The 19,560-nt window shown below is 45.1% G+C and overlaps 1 protein-coding gene across 1 annotated transcript in view; it reads right to left on the bottom strand.

The window, feature by feature from the left end:
* LOC126539801 (solute carrier family 13 member 2-like) overlaps nucleotides 1–18,412 on the bottom strand; it is a 24,085-nt gene extending 5,673 nt beyond the window's left edge. Inside the window, exons 1-5 of the mRNA XM_050186634.3 lie at nucleotides 18,319–18,412; nucleotides 17,324–17,404; nucleotides 11,472–11,549; nucleotides 5,017–5,194; nucleotides 2,088–2,252 (exon numbers count right to left, since the gene is read on the bottom strand). Coding sequence (XP_050042591.2) covers nucleotides 2,088–2,252; nucleotides 5,017–5,194; nucleotides 11,472–11,549; nucleotides 17,324–17,404; nucleotides 18,319–18,344 — 528 coding nt within the window. The 5' untranslated portion in view covers nucleotides 18,345–18,412. The remainder of the gene's footprint in view (nucleotides 1–2,087; nucleotides 2,253–5,016; nucleotides 5,195–11,471; nucleotides 11,550–17,323; nucleotides 17,405–18,318) is intronic.
* Nucleotides 18,413–19,560: the final 1,148 nt, after the last annotated feature.

Consider the following 19,560-nt stretch of genomic DNA (forward strand, 5'->3'; position numbering starts at 1 on the left):
TGTCAAGCTTAAATAGTCGCAGTTGTCGACGTAATCTGGCATTTGGTGCAGATGTAGTTCCGCACAGGCGTTGGATGATGCTGTTGCAGTAGGGGTCAGAACGTTGACACGAGGCGAGGTGAGTGACGCGATTGGAAGATAACGTGTCAGTAACCGATAGAGGTAATAATGGTAATAACGGGAGTGACGACTTAGTCTCATCATCAAGTGGCGAGCAATGGGGAGGTGTACTCGAAGCTAATAGTGGCAGCGGGCAGCGAGAGAGAGCGTCGGCATCTTGATGCTTTTTCCCAGACTTGTAGACAACGTCAAAATCGTACTCTTGTAAGCGTACCACCCAGCGACCAAGTCGTCCGGACAAGTTTTTGATGGACGACAACCAGCATAAGGCGTGGTGGTCAGTTATGACCGTGAAATGGCGTCCGTAAAGATATGGTCGAAATTTTTGGATCGCCCAAACTACTGCGAGACATTCCTGTTCTGTGATCGAGTAATTCTTTTCGGCAGGTGTTAGTGCGCGACTGGCATAGGCAACAACTCTCTCTCGTGAGGTGGTATCACGCTGTAAAAGTACAGCACCGATCCCATGGCCACTAGCGTCGGTGTGCAAGCAAGTTGGTGCGTTCTCATCGAAGTGACAGAGGACAGGGTCGGTGGTTAATGCCTGCTTGAGGGCTTGAAAAGAAAGTTCGCATTCATCTGTCCAAGTATATATATATATATATATATATATATATATATATATATATATATATATATGCAAATACATATTTTAAACAAGTATAGAGCGAGACGCAAGAGGGTATCCAGCATATCCAGGGTGTTCAATATACGCGATGTTCTCCACAGATGGCATTGGAGTGGCGTCCTCCCTTCCGCAGAAATTTGATTGTAACAAAAACGTGTTCTTGTAGTTTGTCAATAGTGCAGCTTATTTCGTATGTTACCGTATCTTTTATAGAATGCAACGATCGGTGTAGGTATGTCCTTTTGATATGTCGTGCAAGTGCTTCAGATATGTTTCCTACTCAACGCTGTAAAAGTTTTCTTCCCGTTATAGTCACGCACGCTGTGCTGCAGCAGAAGCCGACGAATAAAGACTTTGTCAAAGCAGCAACCACTTCGCAAGGTCCATTTGTGGCTGTAAATGCAGGAGAAAGACGGCAGGCAACGAGAGCGACGCCTCGAATTTAAATGCCGAGGTTTGCAATTAGTTAACTCTATAAGCGGCTTCAAGACATTTTAGAGCGTTCCCACTTATTATGCTCCTACGTCCGCTAATTCCATGAAAAAGGAATGTATGCTGCGTGCAGAACAAGCCAACACTCCCTTTCTGATATTGACAACGGTACTTCTGGGAGAATGCAATCGGAGCATTCCGTGCCGCTTGCCAAATTAAAGGGGCGCAGAACAAAGTCTAAGTGTTTACGTGTCAAATTTCCGCAGTTATTCCTTTTTTCAGTTGACTGTAACCCACAACTTGCATAGCGATAATGAGCTTGAGGCCAGGAGGCAGTGATACTCTTGACAAGACTGGTATGCTTTCATAGTGAAAGTATAAACGCTTTACACGTTTCTGCAAGGTCCCTCCACCACACAACACCGTCGCCAAAGACACTAGCAGTGTCTCAATTTCTGTATCTTAATTTGCTTAACGCCGACTGTAGCCACGGTAACAGTGGCTTCCACATTAAAAACAAGCAAAAAAGTGTGATGGTGCGAATAATTGCCAACTGAGCTTCCCCCCAACGGAGAGACACCCTCTGACCCTTTCACTGTTTATAAACATAGGACCTGGACGGTTTCCTGATTTTGCTCATTGACGTAGCCTGCTAAATTTAGCGAGCAAAAAGGGCATTGTCTGTGATATTGACTAGCAAGAGTGCGTTAAAATCTAAGCCCGCAGATTTTCAACACTTTTCCTCTGTAGTAACAACAATTTTACAAGTGAATGCTGTCCTAAGTTACATGAAAATTTTTATGTATTTGTCTTGAGGCGTAATGCGCATGTATTTTATCTGACAACCTAAAGGTAGGCTTTCCGCCAGTAAAGCAACTTAATATCGCCCTTTGTGTTGACAACTCACCAGAAGTATCAGCTTGTGGACGAGCGGAGATCCGGCAACGCCGGTGTCCACTTCGCAGACCAGCGCCGTCGCAGCCATCAACGCCACGAGGCACCAGGCGGGGTGCACTCGCGTGTTCACGTGTCGCAGTAAAGTCTCCAGCAGCCACGTGGACACCCTCGAACGCTGCGAGTGGCACGTTTGTTCAAAAAAGCGCTGAAGCACTTCTTGCACGAGAAATGACTGGCGGCACAAAATGCTTCAATGATTCAATGCACTAAATTGTTTACGCCGTGTCATGGATGCTCTTATCATGCTATATAGAAGTTTGGGGCAAAATATAGCACGAGTAAAACTTTAGAAATGAAATAAATTTGGCCCTGCATAATTTGATTTATGATTTAAAGCATTGTAAGTTTGCCTGAAAATACAAAGCCTAAAGTTAGGTGTCGAATGTCGGCGCTTAACGGTGTCGCGTCAGCTGAGGTGGACGAGAAGCATAGAAAGAAGCATGTTATTTAAAGATAACCAAAATGAGTTAGTGCAGATTTTACGATAGGCTAATAAATTAAATTGTGGGATTTTACTTTCCAAAACCACAATCTGATTGTAAGGCAGGCCGTAGGGGGGGAGGCGACTCCGTATTAATTTTAACCAGCTGAGGTTCTTTAACGCGCGCCTAAATATAAGTGCGCGGGTGTTCTTGTATTTCGCCAGCATGGAAATGCGCCCGCTGTGACCGGAATTTGATCCCGCGACCCCGTTCTGAGCAGCGCCACACCAAAGCCACTTCGCAACCACAGCGGATACAATAGGGTAACACAAGTTGCGAAAAATCAAGCCTAACATGTAGCCCTGGCTAAAACAATGGCAAGGAAGGATGCACTAAGATTGTTACATAAACGGAGCTCAAAGGAAAGCACAGTCGAGAAGTTGGAAAAACAACGGCTGCCTCGAGAAAACCTGTAAGCCGACGGATGCTTCTTGAATGACAGAAACTATATTTGACGTGCAAAATAAGCAGTATTTTTTTTTCGGCCGGGGGTGGGGGAGGGAGGAACAGAGGCAAAGCCGCACATTAACCATATCGTGTGGGATATGGATATGTCCAGTGCTTGAAAGACAGCGCCAGAGACATAAACGTCAACAGGGCTATTCTCTTGATGGTTGGATCTGCCCGCAAAAATACTTGAATGCCCGGGATATTATCAGCTCCCACTGAGAGTTCGCGAATATTGCGGAACTTCGGGGCAGATATTAATCCCTTTCCCCACATAGGCCCGCGTGCCCGTCTTAGTATTAAAGGTTTTATTGCGATAGAAATTACATCGACACTCCAGACTCAATTCTGCTGTCGTCATCGTTGCTGTCGCCGTGATGTGCGGTATAAACTCCAAGGGCGATAACATCGTCGCCGCGCGCAGCGTATGCTGTATGCGTGAGTGAAAGCATGCGAGGGTGAGCCGACGATGACGGCTGAATCGCGCGTGCAGGGCGTAAAGCACGGAGGACGCCCACCATCCTCGGTGGCGCGCAAGGCACTGAGGCGAGGGGAGAGAAGAATAGGGGGGGTGCATTCTCATCCGGCGGCTGCTGCGTATGGCACGGCGGCGCGTGGTCACGCGGGCCCTGTCTTAAAAGCGATCTCTGATGAGGGTAGAGTGCATGGAGTGCTGATAGCTTCGTGTAAGCTGTGTTTTCGCCGCTTAGTTCACGATGAAGCGTGAGGCAGCACAAAAGTCAGTTCGCTCACTGTTGCTGCCACGCTTCCTCACTCCAGCGTTTTGACTGCGAGTTTCCGAGGTCAACAAGTGAGATGTGTTCATGTTTTCTTGTGTGCGCGTGGGACCATACTTGTTATTAGTTAGTAAGCGAATGTTTACAAGGTATACGACCGATATTTACTCACTCAAGAACACTGAAACTTTGAGAGAGTACACACAAATGTCTTCTCAGAAAGAAGCCGCTTAAAAGAACATGCATCCAACACAAGTGTAGCCCTTGTTCTAGTTATTTCATGCAGGTATACATCTGCCGAAATTAGAAAATTTATCCCCACGTCATATAAAGCAATTGTATGTTCCTGAACCACTTGAAATTCAGCACCCAATCGCTGTGTTATATGCAAACTGCTAAACGACTCGTAAATAGTAAACGCCGCTTCTACCTTCTCATGAATGCTTGAAACGTCTATTACCCTTGGGAAACTAGATCAGGTTACGCACATCTGCCGTTACACTAGCCGCACTCGTCAAAATCTTCCACTGGAACTTATCCTCGACTACAGAAATTGCTGCGCTTAAGTAAAGCCCATCGTCAAATCCTTCGTCGATGAACGAGTTGCTTACAAAATAACTTATCACTGCACTAGCATCGAGCATACACTCAAAGTTATTTTACCCCAAGAATTCCCAAGGAATGCTATTCAACTTCAGTGAACACTGAAGTCAAAGGGCAGCGCTGACCTTTACTCGGTGGTGGACACTGATTATACTTTGCTATTTGCGTCAACAGCTGTTGTCTAGTGTGGTCAACAGGCCGATTCGATTACCATTTCTCATGAAAAGAGTTGCCGCGGTTAGGTCCATGTTCGGCCCATGCGCTACACAGAAAAGTCCTTGAACCAAGCAGCCACTGCTGGCTAGCTGCTGGGTTCCTTCCTAGGTATCTGCTAGGCTGCGGGCTACACGAGCGTTCATCATATACAAATACACCCCAATGTGTAAACGGATGCAATTAGTAGTTTGCTACCGTGAAATGCATGTATTGCCGGCTATGACGCGAGATAAAAACAACGAGTTTGGTGGCTGCTGTAACCAGCTCTTCTCAAAGAAAGAAGTTCTGATATCCTTCTATCCATGAATTTAACTGTAAATGCACGTTCGACTCCGCCCACGTTTGTGGGCACGATGATTATAGGTAAAAAAATATATCACGTCTCGATCCAGACCTCGGCGACGACCTGCAGGGCGCTTCCTCCAAGTCGCACCAGGATCAGTTCCCAGGGCAGGCGGCGGAGTACGAGCTGCCATGTGACCACGTGTTCGGCCAGCACAAGGTTGCCCAGCTTCTGCGGGATGCCCACGGCCACCACGGCGCACAGCGAAGTCACCGTGGTGGAGTCAATCCTGCGGGTGCGTGACCGAGAACGAAAATTATGAGTTTCACTGGACGCTGTAGGAAAGGGTCAGTCATTCGAAAGCATCACTTTTTTAAAGAGAAAAGAACTGGGTGATTACCGTTTACTCACTCCTACACTCTTAGCACGGTAACGTTTAAGTTTACCTTTAGTTGAAAGTAACCTATAACGTAAAGGTTACGACGTTACATTTGTGTTTTTGTTAAATTCAGTCGCGGCTAAAAGTTACATGTGTCGAAGTGTGCTATTTTAAATGTTACTTCAACGCCAAATGTCTCGTAAACTTTAGATTGTAACTTATAAAAAGAAAGTTGTAATTCATGGCTCATGGGACCTATTGCATGGATTGGAAGTTTACAGATTATTGTGTCGCATTGGCGATCCTGATATGATATTTTCAGCCAGGCATAACGTGTAAAATATGGTGTGCGGCCGCGGGACGGAGGTAGGTTGGGCTAAATTAAGATGTTATTTTTCCAGTCGGAATGTTTGTTTTCGCAATATAAAAAAAAGCTTAAATCTCGCACGAGCACCTGCTCAAGTCAACCAGCGGCAATTCAGTGACCAATTTTACATGCTGCATACGTGGCATTATAATGTAAAACCAAGCCACACGAACGTTAAACATACATCGGAGAATATTGTGGCGAACGATGCAGTGGCATAAATTGTAACTACGATTCAGTGTGGTGGAAAGCCTACCGCTACCACTGTAGGCATTTTATGCTGTGGTATAAAACCTGCTTGCCGAAAAACTAAACGCAGATTCATTACGGTGATTAAATATACATTTGTGCCCAATAATTTTTTTTTATTTCAGCATCAACGCTTCCTTTATTCGTGCTTGTAATCTTCTCCTGAATCCCGACACCCTTTGACAGTAGGACGCACATTGAAGGGTGCACGTGAGCGCACGCTGGAATATTGTAAAAGCTCGACGACCGACAGAATGAAAGCGTCGAGCAGGCCCAATAACTATTCTGTAGGGGAGAAAAATGTTTTGTACACTGCAACAGAATGTAATATGCCCCTGTATTTCTTTAATTTTTTTCCTTTCTAACGCATAATAGGAGGTGGTTCCTAAACTGCAGCAAATGTCGGGTTCCTTATAGAGAACGCCAGACACGTACCGCTTTTGTTCGCTCGCTAACACGCGATAATCACGCTGCTAAATTCACATGACAGCGGGCGACAGCCGCTCCAGTAAGGTCTCGTAGAGAGATGAACGGGCAATCACGGTATGAGACCACAATGGCGGCCGGCCAAATGAGCAGAGAGAAAACATACAAATACAAACGAACAGCAACATCTTTAAACTATAGAATATTAAAATCTTGATATACTGTTATGGGACACTTTGTCGGAACTGTAGCTTGATTATTCTTTCCATTTGTCCTCTGTAGATGGACGCCATAATCAAACGCGCTTCAGCTCCAGCCAAACGCGAGCGCAGTCATATCTCCTCTGCGTTTCAGGCATGCTCTCAAGAAGCATGCCTGGAAGAGTATCGCCGATGCGGTCTTTTTGTAACGGTCGTGTCGCGCTTTGTTTCATTGCTTTAATCACGTTTAAACGCTCTCCGATTTCGTGGTGTGCACTTACCAAGCGTGTTGTGTGTTTGAGTCGCTCGTGACGCGTGGTACAGTTACCAAAAAGACTCCTAAAGGTGCGCGAGCCGCTGAAAAGAAGCACTGCCGCCGTGGAGCAGCGACATATTGGCGCGCTGCGTGGCACTGGCCGCTGCAAGGAGCCGCATTGCCGATGGAATATGGTATAAGTTCTTCGCTTACGCGAGAGTGGTGAGCATCGCTTATGTTGTGACTGTTGTAACGAATGCCGAAGACACCAATAAATGTGACCCAGGTAACCAATGCTTCTTGTTCAATTATTTATTTGCTGGTGTGTGTATGTGTCGTATATTTCACCGTCAATTCATGCTCATGCTTGCGCTACTGAGTTTTATTGAAGCGCACTACTCGCTCGCTTCATAAACACGTTTTTTGTTATCTCTATGAGTCACCGTGTTGGTTATTCTTAAAGCTCGAGTACATGTTGCACGTTTGTGCGTACGCACAGCATTGGATCTCTTTCACGGAACTGATGTTTTGTGCTGAGATGGTCGTATGTTTACAAATGAATTGTAAACTATCCTTAATTAACGAATAATAATTGCAGTAGTTCATTTAGTAATCACTTGATATCGCGTTCTTACTGTTAAACTGTCACATTCTTCCGGTGTTGTTTTTTGTATTGAAGAGGAGAAACTGATTTGGAAATTAATTTGCATGATTAGTTTCAATTGATTAATATTCTTTAAAACTTTTAACCTTGAATTTTTATTGTTACCGAAATGTTCTTGATAGAACATACTTAAATTTTGCGTGTTTAATTATATGTTCTGTGGTTATATTTAATATGTTTTTGGTTAATTTATGCCTCTTTCATTACATGTTGATAGCTGTTTGCAGTGCGACTTAAACAAGTAAATATAAGAGTTTAAGAATACTATTCTGTTCTTGTAGGCTCCACTGGAGACCGGGGAATTGCCAGCTGACATACTGGCCGCTAACAGACATGATTGTGCTCTCAACAGGGCTGAGATCGTCTTCCTTATGATAGTATAAAACTTATAAGTATTTCTATTTAGACATATTGTACACGAACCTTCAACATTTATGTCTATTTGCATCATTCCTGGTGCTGCTGTAGCAATAAATGGGTTCTGCCACGCAGCGCTGTGCTCGAAGGTGTTTTTCATTATTGCTTCATGGCCGCGAAGAAAAAAAAGAGAGCAACATTGAGCTCCCAAACTGTCCGCGTACAAACGAACATGGCTTCTATTGGTGCCATAGGTGTTCTGGTAGTGTCACATGGCCTTCTGTGATCCTGATACATTATCGCAGTAAAACACAGCGAAAAGCTTCTATCATGCTTAGACGATAGCCTGTTTAACAAGATCAGCTTGCTTTAAAGTAGACATTGAGAGTGAATGCTTTTGGTGCCAGCAATAGAAATGCATATAACAACGTGGTCAAACTCAGTAGCCTAGATTTTCTATTTGCAATATGAGCATTTACTTTAAATACCTACAAATGTTAACTAGTGAGCTGTACTTTATTTAAGGTGATACTTGATACTTGTGGTGGTGTGTGTGTTGTATCATACAAGTGCCACAGTTGAAGTGTGATGATCTTACTATTTTACATTGCTACACATTAGTCAGCATGTTTGAAATATTCGTCTGGTATATTTGCTAAGGTAGTAGTATTAGCTAACATGTAAGCAAGCATTGCTTGTACTACTTGCATGAACATGTATAGACGTGTAAGTTCAGAATCCGTTCTTAATTTTATTCTTGCTCAATTACAGCATGAAAGGATGTTTTTTTTTGTTTCCCTCCCGATTGCCCTATAATATTGACTTCAAAGGTGATATAATAACAATTGTCTGATTCTTGTTGTTGTGCCTGTAACATCATGGTGCAGTTCAAATTCTCCTCGTTTTCTTGCTTGCTAACCGCAGTGAAAACTTATACAGACAGTTAACAGCATTTCACTGATGTCAGCTATAGTTCGTAGTGTATTACGATGCAAAAGTTACTACTTTTGAGAGATACTTATTGCTCACATGCACAGAGAAAATGCTTCCTCCAGTGCTTACATGGGCATGTATAGAGCTTTAATTTCAAAATTTGTTTTTAATGTTATCTTTGTTGAGACGTAGGCTCGACTAGTTCTTGGGCTTGATGCCAATTTATATTTATATTGGCTTGGAAGCATGGCCTTATGGGCCCGTCTTCTTTTTTAGGCGTCACCACAGCCGATACTCTGTATATTTTTTGCATTTGCTACATTGCATTGGGAGCGTCTTTATTATCCTGCTCTAAAGCTGCACAGGATGTGTAAAGCTTTTTTTTTCGGTAGTGTACAAGGTGGATCTGAACACAAGTGTCCAATTCATCCTTTAGTGCCTGCAATCTCATACTTCACCTTTGCCTTGTTTTCTTGCTTCCTGACTGCAGTACAAACTTTTACATAGACAGTTAACACGGATTTTATGATGACATGCATGGCCAAAACACCGTGATATGATACAAGTGATTTCCTGTGATATTATACAAGTGATACTATTCTTTTGAAGTTTCAAATCTAGTCAAGTGCCAGCAAGGCCTGCTGTATTTGTGGTTTATCCTATGTTGTATATTCAAATAAAAATATTGAATTCTAAACAGCGCTATACTATAGTTGTGGAACTGTCAGTTTATACTCGAAATATTTGTGCAAGCTAACTGTGCCTTCTCCTCAGGCATTCATATTGTGTTTTGAATTGTATTGTTGGGAACATTACCGTTGCATATTTGGTCAAATGTTGACTATCTCACGGGGAGTTTCATTTCGCTCTTTGCTGACCGACCGACCGACCGACCGACCGACCGACCGACCGACCGACCGACCGACCGACCGACCGACCGACCGACCGACCGACCGACCGACCGACCGACCGACCGACCGACCGACCGACCGACCGACCGACCGACCGACCGACCGACCGACCGACCGACCGACCGACCGACCGACCGACCGACCGACCGACCGACCGACCGACCGACCGACCGACCGACCGACCGACCGACCGACCGACCGACCGACCGACCGACCGACCGACCGACCGACCGACCGACCGACCGACCGACCGACCGACCGACCGACCGACCGACCGACCGACCGACCGACCGACCGACCGACCGACCGACCGACCGACCGACCGACCGACCGACCGACCGACCGACCGACCGACCGACCGACCGACCGACCGACCGACCGACCGACCGACCGACCGACCGACCGACCGACCGACCGACCGACCGACCGACCGACCGACCGACCGACCGACCGACCGACCGACCGACCGACCGACCGACCGACCGACCGACCGACCGACCGACCGACCGACCGACCGACCGACCGACCGACCGACCGACCGACCGACCGACCGACCGACCGACCGACCGACCGACCGACCGACCGACCGACCGACCGACCGACCGACCGACCGACCGACCGACCGACCGACCGACCGACCGACCGACCGACCGACCGACCGACCGACCGACCGACCGACCGACCGACCGACCGACCGACCGACCGACCGACCGACCGACCGACCGACCGACCGACCGACCGACCGACCGACCGACCGACCGACCGACCGACCGACCGACCGACCGACCGACCGACCGACCGACCGACCGACCGACCGACCGACCGACCGACCGACCGACCGACCGACCGACAGACAGACAGACAGACAGACAGACAGACAGACAGACAGACAGACAGACAGACAGACAGACAGACAGACAGACAGACCGACAGACCGACAGACCGACCGACCGACCGACCGACCGACCGACCGACCGACCGACAGACAGACTGACAGACAGATAATCCTGGAAAGTGCCCTAATAATGCTAATCGATTTAAATATAACTGCAGTGTTTCGCGATATTCGAGCACACTGGCAGCAATAACTGACGAAGCGCCCCTCGTAGCGGCCTTGACGACGATGAATGCTTCTGACGACGCACAGCATGCTTCTTACGACAATGTCAATCATTGTTTTCCTGGTGACGACGGCGACCTGCTGCAGGCTATGCATTTTCGGTCTCGGAAGAAGTACGTTCTCTCTCTGCTACGGCATGTCTAACTTATCGCTGTACTTATGCAGCGGCGCGCGCCTTCCATGGAGGGGATGGCAACAAGTGAGGCTGACGCGCGTTGCATGTTAGGTATTGTCAACATGTGAAACATGTGTTATCACAGAATTTTCTTTGAACCCATTCCAGCGGGTGTTAGTAAACTTAGCAGATGCAGTGCGCAGCTATCTTGTCAAACATTGTTTTACCACTGCTCAAATGGCCAACAAAGGCGCTTTACGTGCATATAAATTTTCACTCATAACTTTTCATTGTCGTTGTGTTTCTGGCGCATAAGAGCTGGCCTAATTTTCCCATGTTTATTTCTGTTCCAACGCATGTAGTTTTAAGGAAATTCCACTTTCCTTGTTGGTAAGCTATGATGGTCAGATGACACTACTTAATTGACGTATTAGGTCTGGGCAGTTCTTTAAATCACGCAGCCAGCTTCTTAAATGACGTTCACTGCGCGTACAAACAACGTAACAATACAATCTTAACTAAATCTCGTCATCTAAGTAGGTTATAGATACTGAGATAAGATCATTCACAGATGACCTTGTCGACTTACCCGATGTGCTTGTCCGAGTCTACAATAAGTGAGATGCCGATTGCGACGAGCAACAGGATGACCATTAGTTCCCTCATCCTGCGAAAGTGGTACGCGTGGTAAGTTATACCGCTTACTCAAGGTTCTGGTGTGCAGTTGTTTATGAAATTAATTTATCTAATTGCAACAAATCCACGCTATATTTTGATGATTCTCGCGGACATCAGGAACTGTGCAGTAATCTCCATTAGGCTCGCATGTGAAGTTACTTAGAGCAATTACTATCGTAATGAATAACCTTAGTGTACACGCCGATATTGTGAAGGCGAAGCGAGGCGATGCAAGGCGAATTTCCAGTTTATAGCGCTGCTTTCGAGACATGCATCGCTCGAAACGTATTAGCGGTGACTTCTTTTCGCACCTTTCTTGAAGTTGTATTCAAGATGAAATAAGCGTTCATTCATTCATTCATTCATTCATTCATTCATTCATTCATTATCGGAAAGTGATCCTTCGACAAAGGAATGAAGCTGTGTGGAAAAAAAAAAACAGAAGCTGCGACCACTGTATTTTTTTTGCGCCACTTTTCAAGATTATCACAAAAAGGGCGCTACAATGTCAAAATTCCTTTTAAGTGCGCATGCCTGTAGCTAACGTTCTATTCCTCAATCATAAAAATTCCGATCGCGCTATTAGTGTTAATTTTCGCAGGAGAACATGATAGACATATCCTAATACTGGCCATTGAAAGCAAAACAGTCAAGCGTACAGCGGCCATATCAAATATCGTTCCAACTCTGACGAAATTGACATGTTGGTTAACTTCGCGAAAACATCGAAGTAAAAAAATGATGCGCTCTACTTTGTTGTCTAAGTAAGGTTGTGGCCGAGCAGGCTGCCTGGAAAATAGACGAAAGGTTCGTCTGCGCACAAAGAAACCATAGTCATGCTTTGTTTAGCACAAAGTACGCCCCTTTGCGGCTTTCCAGGAGTTCGCACGCACAAAGTGCTGAAGTATAGGGTGAACATTTGCTTTTCTTAGCTCTCTTGTTGGTGTGATGAGACGTGCTTGGCCTTGAGATTGCCTTCTTAGACGCCAAAATATACTAGCTTCAATGATGGTCCTAACTGGAATAAACCTTTGATGCGAAAGCGACAAATTGCCCATTGAGCGAAAAAAGCCGGCGACGTCTGTAGCAGCGAAATGGTACCAAATTTCCCATTGGCTGCGTCGCCACGTGCCCAGAGCGCCTCGGCGCTCCTAACGATGGCTCGCGCTTGTTGGCTCGGGCCTCGGCGGAGCAGAGCTGGCTAAAAGGCCACACATGCTGCCGCCTTACTGCGCCAGTTGTCGAGTGAGGGTAGATGGCATCGCCGCGACGCCACGTCGCCCTCGCTTTCGGAAGTCTGTGTTAAGCGTGCGTTCCTTGTACGCGCGAGAACTAGCCTGCGTTCGAACTGCGTCTCGGTAAGGTCAAATCGAAACGCGCTTAGCGCCTCAAGCCGCTCGCGTGCAGGAGTTCATAATTCGCAGGACCGCTCGGCGACGTTCGTTTGAACAATAATGCTTTCGCATTCACAACTGATAAGAAGCGCTTAGGTGTCTTCGGATTTTTTTATCTCAACTGTTGGGTTTTGGTGATTGGAGTCAAAGGTTACTGAAATACGTGTGAAAACGTTTAGACTCAGCTCGCGATACGATTGGTATGTAGTAATGGTGGGAAATTATCCGCTGCCGGCTATTGGCGGCTTAGGATGATGATTTATTGGCATCCCCATGGACATGGGGCGCTAGAACATGGTGACTTATCCTGCTTGATTTAACCAGGTACGCTATAAATGTTTTTCATTTCTTTGAATCTCCATAATCTGTTTTCACTTCCTCAAAAGTTCTCTGTGTCTATCTTGTACCGCTACTTGTGCCTGTAACGAATCCGATCGTATCAGTATCTTCCCTGCTGTTTTTCCAGAAATACTCTGAACTCTCTTGCTTATCTCGACTGCTGATAGGTTGATTCTTCTGTCTACTTTAAATCCAAGCGCTTCTAGAAGTGTACTTATACCCGTCACACGGGTGTTTGGAAGGCATTCTACCCGATTGTCCGTTGACTCAAAGGTCGAGTTCCAGTTGCTACGCAGGCGCTTTCAATGGCTGCCGAGTCAATAGCCTATCGAATCAATAGCCTATCGAGTCAACGGAGCACCCTGCAACTTTATCGAAACCTACATGGCCTTTGAGCAATAGAAGCGGAAGTAGCGGAAACGTGCCCTCTCGATCGTTAACATCGTTAACAGCGTGCTCGTACTCACGATTAGAAAGAAAACAAATCAAACCGTATTGCTCTAAAAATAGCATATATGAGTGTTAATAATTATTTAACAAAGTACTTTTGCCAATTTGAATTTCTTGTGCTACTAAGTGGATTTAATATTATTTAACATTTCGTGACACGAAAACGAAAATATATATGCGCAGCGCTACACAATGTTTGCGAGAAACGCTTCAACCACTCAACGGCGGTTCAATAGTACCATGCGGCAGCGCCGCAACTCCTTTCAATCAATAGAGTTGTGGCGTTTCGAAAGCCGTCGACCGGAGGGCCTTCCAAGTGTGTCCGTGTGACACGTGTATTACCTATGTGTCACATTGGGTGAATCACTGGGCTTCGTGATCGAGCGGAATCGCCCCTTGGGGGCCATTGGCTGAAATGCGCGGTGTGCAACCGCCCATAGTGTGGATGGCACGTCGCGTCGTCGGCTAGCTACTACGTGTTTACACGTGCGCGTGCGGTGTGCATAATCTCTAAAGAGTGTTCGTTCTGTGGGTGAAGCGGAGTCGTTAATGCTGGCATTCATTTGATGACAATCTACATAAGCATTTGCCCTTGAACTTTAACATTTATGCTGTGATAAGACCAGTGATAGAGCATGTCAAGAGCGCGGTATGTGAGGCTTGCACCCCATGTTCTCCACAATAAGTCCAATTTCGTTGCCGCTTTGATTTTCAAGCACGCCAGAAAACGCATTTCGCGTCCTTCTAAACAAATAAGAATTGCTGGCGCAGCGAGAAGTAAGTGAAGCACTTGAGGAACACTTTATCGCTATGCATGTGTTGCTGATTCCGCAATGTTCGGGATACCACAAACATCAAGTGGCGTGAAGTTATGATGTGCAAGAACTGTATCAAGTAGGAACTATCGCATGTCACACTTAATCGAAGACACTGCTTAGGAGTTCGGTGACCAGCGTTATATATGCGTGCTTTCTTTTTTTTTTTTTGATCCCACTACGAACAAGTAATTTTGTCTCCTAAGTAAATTGTGGCAGTTTAGTGCTTTAATTCTTGTTGGTACAGCAAAGCGCACAAAGTGTGACTTAGGACCAGATGAGTCACGGCAATCATTAGACCAAGGCGTTATTACACTAGTTTGCCGGCCGCTAATACTACACCTCTTTAGTGAGACAATGTTATCTACAGCGAAGGCAGTGACCATTGTTTGCTTCTATGAAGGAAACAACATAATATTTTGGTCCCTGAAATAATTTGAACCTTTAGCATTGCCGTCGTACACGTAACCATGCCTTTCCTTTTTAACTTTTTTCTCCCTGTGTTGTTAAAGGTGATGCTTTTATTTATTGCAACTGCAATAAAATAACTGCTTGTAGACCACTGTTACAATCAGAAAGTGTACTGTCACTCACAGTGGCGGAACTTGTTTACTGATCTTGATAACTGTTTTGGACATCACGTAGAGATCCAAAAGAAGGCGATCGAAGCTGTGCCGTAAAGTACACATCAGCAGTGAGCACGTTTGCAGGCTTTTTCTTAGACCCTTTGGAGATTAGGATAAAATCTTACAATAGTTCAATTGCGCAACAGCAAGACTAACAGAATGCACGGAAAGCAAGCAGAGCACGCACAAACAGCACTAAGGGGGAGCAGAGGCCGACAAGATGGCTCACTGCCAGTCCCCCATTGAATTACAATTTGCGATTCCACTCAAAATAGGAATGTTCTGCGTGTTTCGAGCAAGCATGTGGAACTGGAGGGCAATTTATTATCGGTTCACAGGAGTGAGTGCACTTTATTAGCGCACAAGCAGTTGACATCGGCAGCAGCGAAGCTCTCCAGTGTACATTTCGTTCAGTGAGCGCAGCCGACCGCGCATCCAGACTAACGCGGCTCGGTGCTGCCACCTACAGCTCGGTCTCGCGGTCAATAGTGGTCCCGGCATACTTTTGCTTTCATCACCTCCATCGTTCAAAATCGTTAAGAGCTGAAGAACCTGACTACATCTTGAGGAGATGGCGGGGTTGTCAAGCTCTGCTATGCATCAAAAGCGTGGCAGTTTGGGCGAGTTGGTATGTCATGACGTTTTTAGGCTGTAGCGCAGCCCAGAAAGCCCAAAAAAATTCGGGTGTGCATCTTCTATCGGTGCCAGTTGTGGTTCGGGCAATGGGACTTTTGTCCTTATTGAATTACCTGTTCCCTCATGCCCATCTGTCGGGCCTTATTAACAAGGTCACGGTCCATTTATGTTATGTTTGTTTACGAAGCAAGTACCAAATATTAGGCTGAGGCACGATACGCGCATACGTCATTGAATCGCGCATCTCAGTGTGTATTCATAAATGCGCCGCGTACTATAGGCATGGTGAGTGAGAACATACCCAGGTCAACCATGCGAGTGAACACGATATATGCTAAAGGAAGTGGCCAGTCACAAAACACTTCTTACGAAAGAATAGGCTTTTGAATTCGGCTCATCATTCTTTATTCGCCGATATGCTGCTTGACGTCAACGTTTCTCTTTTGTTTTTGTTGTTGTACTTGTTGCTGGAACCGTCGCCAATGCCTCATGGCTGCTTGTATGTCAGGCCCATATGGGCAATGGCAAACTCATCTGTCGACCCCCGACATTGCTCACACCATCAGCATGCTAATGTTAGTTCGCGGAGTAGGGCTCCCGATCACATGTCTGGCTGCATAGTGTCAGGGAACCGATAACAACAGCTCTACAAAGCGCAGTCGCTGAAGCTTCAGTAACAACACTAGCGCTTTGTGAGTAAAGCCTCAGCAGTCCACAAGTGGAGCTTCTTTTGTACGAAGCCTTAGCTCGGGGCACCGTATCTAAATACAAAGGAAAGGTGAAATCGCTTTACTCGTTTTCACCACACCGAACTCAATTAGGTTTGTTGCGTTCAATGAAAATGTTAAAATCGAGTGAGTCCAGGAAGCGTACTTTTTTGGTTGTAAAGTTTTAATGAAAATTGTTGAAAGTTGCAAAATGTAGAAAACAATACCACCAAGTTTACAACTATGCAACTCAGCAATGAAAATAGATATGATAATTCTGTAAACTGCTTTATTAATACATCTAAAGCTGACAAAACTGATGTCTCATGCACACCTGTGATATGTATTACTAAATTATCAACAGGATGCTCGTAAAGCTCTTGAAAACATCGTAAGAAGTTTTCGTAAGATATAACTACTTAACCAGATTTCTCTACTTTAGACGCTCTAATGAATGCAGTTTACAGAACTGAGATATCCACTTTTGATGCAGAGCAAGGAATTCGTAAAGTCCTTGCTTTGATTTTTTTCGACCTTACCAATATTAAACACTTTGGTAAATATATACAGGCCTAAATAAAAATTTCGCTTCCCCAGTCACTATAAATTAATATTTTCTCTTAAATGCAAAGAATTTCATTACAATCTGTTCGGGTGCTAACACAAAAAAATGCATTTTTTCGCTGTACGTGTATTTGAATACGCGGCATCGGAGCTGCGCTCGAGTTAAAGCTTCCACAATAATTATTGGTGCTATAAACTTTACCACTAGACAGAATATTGAAAGTGCTCTCACGATAATCGGTCTTCGTATTGCCATCTGTCCTTGCCGATGTCGTGAATGGCGGCGCGTAATTCCGGCGTTGGGGCCACGTCTCTGCAACCGTAGACTCATTAAACACGTCATCATAGCACTGGCTTTGCATTTAGCCTTGGCCAAACGGAGAATATGACCATGTAAAGTTTAGTGAAATAATAGTTGATAGATTTCAGGTTCGTTTAGATGTTGCTCCTCTAAAGGAACGCGCAAACTTAGATTGCTCCAAAAACGCACGATGCACGAAATAGCTCAAAAAAGTGAGAACATTCAACAAAATTGCACATGGCTTTAGGAATCTAACACAAATAAAAGCAAAATATTGCGGCAGATTTTTCTAGAATTTTTAATCAGTTTCATAAAAGTCACCCAAGTCTTCCTACGATAAAGTTATAATTGGGCGTCCTGCAAACGAATAACACCGTGCTGCGTTATTTTTATCTGATTACAATAGATGTATTTTCCCTTAAACATATATCTTTTTTTCGATGTCCCTGGTACATCAGCAGCGCTAAACAAGTAGAAATAACTGGTACAACAAACCGCAATATTTAACTAGCTCAACTTTTTCTTCATAATCACAGGGCACATTTTGTGTTCTCTTAATTCAAGCCCGTTCATTGCACGAGTCAGATTAGTAAGCACCCTGACATTAGCACGCAATTGAAATATTGGTCACAAGAATGTGTGCCGAACGCATCCACATCATTAGTACTATATTACCATTCGTCTTGCGCGCCACGATTAAACTGCGCATATAGCCAATGTGCTCCGGAGACAGATTTTAGGAATGTATGTTTCGAAACTGTTGCCAATCTCAAGAAGCCAACCGATGAACATCCCTCAAGTGACACAGAACTTAAAGCAAAGAAAAAACGGGCACCCAATTGTATGCTTCTCGCGTCACAGCGGTGTTTCATTCTAATTGCGAATCATCGATTGTCTGACGAAGTTATGTCTTACTAAAAACTTACACGTCTCTGAGGTAGAAGTGATACATAAAGATCAAGAAGAGCGTGATCGATACCAGCGACGCCGGAATCAGGCAGCACCCAAATACCACCGCGTTCAAAGGGCTCGGCTTCTTTTGGCTGCACAGTAGGAGAAAACACGACAAAGTTGGTGTTGCTACCTTCAAGGATTACATCATACTTACGGTTGAGTTGCTAGCGGTTATAGTGCTATATGTAGACATGTTTTGTACCTTAATAGAAAGAACACACCTCGAGCAATTATAACAGCGTGTTCAATTGGTTCTGGGTTAAACATCTTGTAGACATCAGCTTTAAACATCGCAACACAGGAGACTGAGCGTTCTGAATTGTGGCTCCTTTGCTGTGTCCTGTGTCGCCCTCTTTACTTGTGCAAGTATGCCCCTTCGTTCAATCAATAGTAAATCAGACTAAATTGCTCATCTGCCTAGAGATACTCTGCGTTGCTCCCCCTTTGAAATTAGGTAGACATAGCGGCTGAAAAGTATTTCTTTATCACAAGGGCAACGTTGCTATTGAGGGGCTATCGAAAGTGTCACTTTGATACTGAAGTGCCAGAACAAAAAGAACTCAAGATTCATTCACGACATGCAGAACTAAATTTCCTCTTATTCTGGATGGCCTGTTAGAAGGAGCAAGACCACACACCCTTGCCAGAGGCCTCCACCTGGTACATTCTGTGGAGCAATACTAATGTCTAGAGCACAATACATGATCTAAACGCGCAAGCAACTGCCTGTTTCCTTCATAAAAACATTACACAAAAAAAATCTCGCATTTGACGGCATCAAAACCAGAAAGAATCGTTTATGATCTCAATATTTATGCAAGAAGAGACAATATTTCATTTGCACTTTCCCCATAGTCCCTTTTCCTGCGCAGAACTAACACCCAAAACTGTATCTCTATGCCACGTGGCACTGATGGCAAGGATTGATAGGCCATTTACGAAAAACTCAAAACGGCTTTTTAGAGTAAGAAATTATGCCCATATACCTTCCTTGAACGTGCGTTTTTCACCATTGGAAACGAACCATGGCTGCTATAACGTAAAGCTTTTCCTAACTTTTCTGCTCCATTTTTGCAATCAGCCCTCCATGATCGGTGAAAATTTTTCGGGTCGCCCCCACTTGGCCTGTCTGTCACGCAACGTCAGGAAAACCGCTAAAGATCTGCATCTGATATGGTGAGTACACACTGATGATGCACAATTATACCAAACAA

The sequence above is a fragment of the Dermacentor andersoni genome, chromosome 3 (assembly GCF_023375885.2).
Source record: "Dermacentor andersoni chromosome 3, qqDerAnde1_hic_scaffold, whole genome shotgun sequence".
NCBI lineage: Eukaryota > Metazoa > Arthropoda > Arachnida > Ixodida > Ixodidae > Dermacentor > Dermacentor andersoni.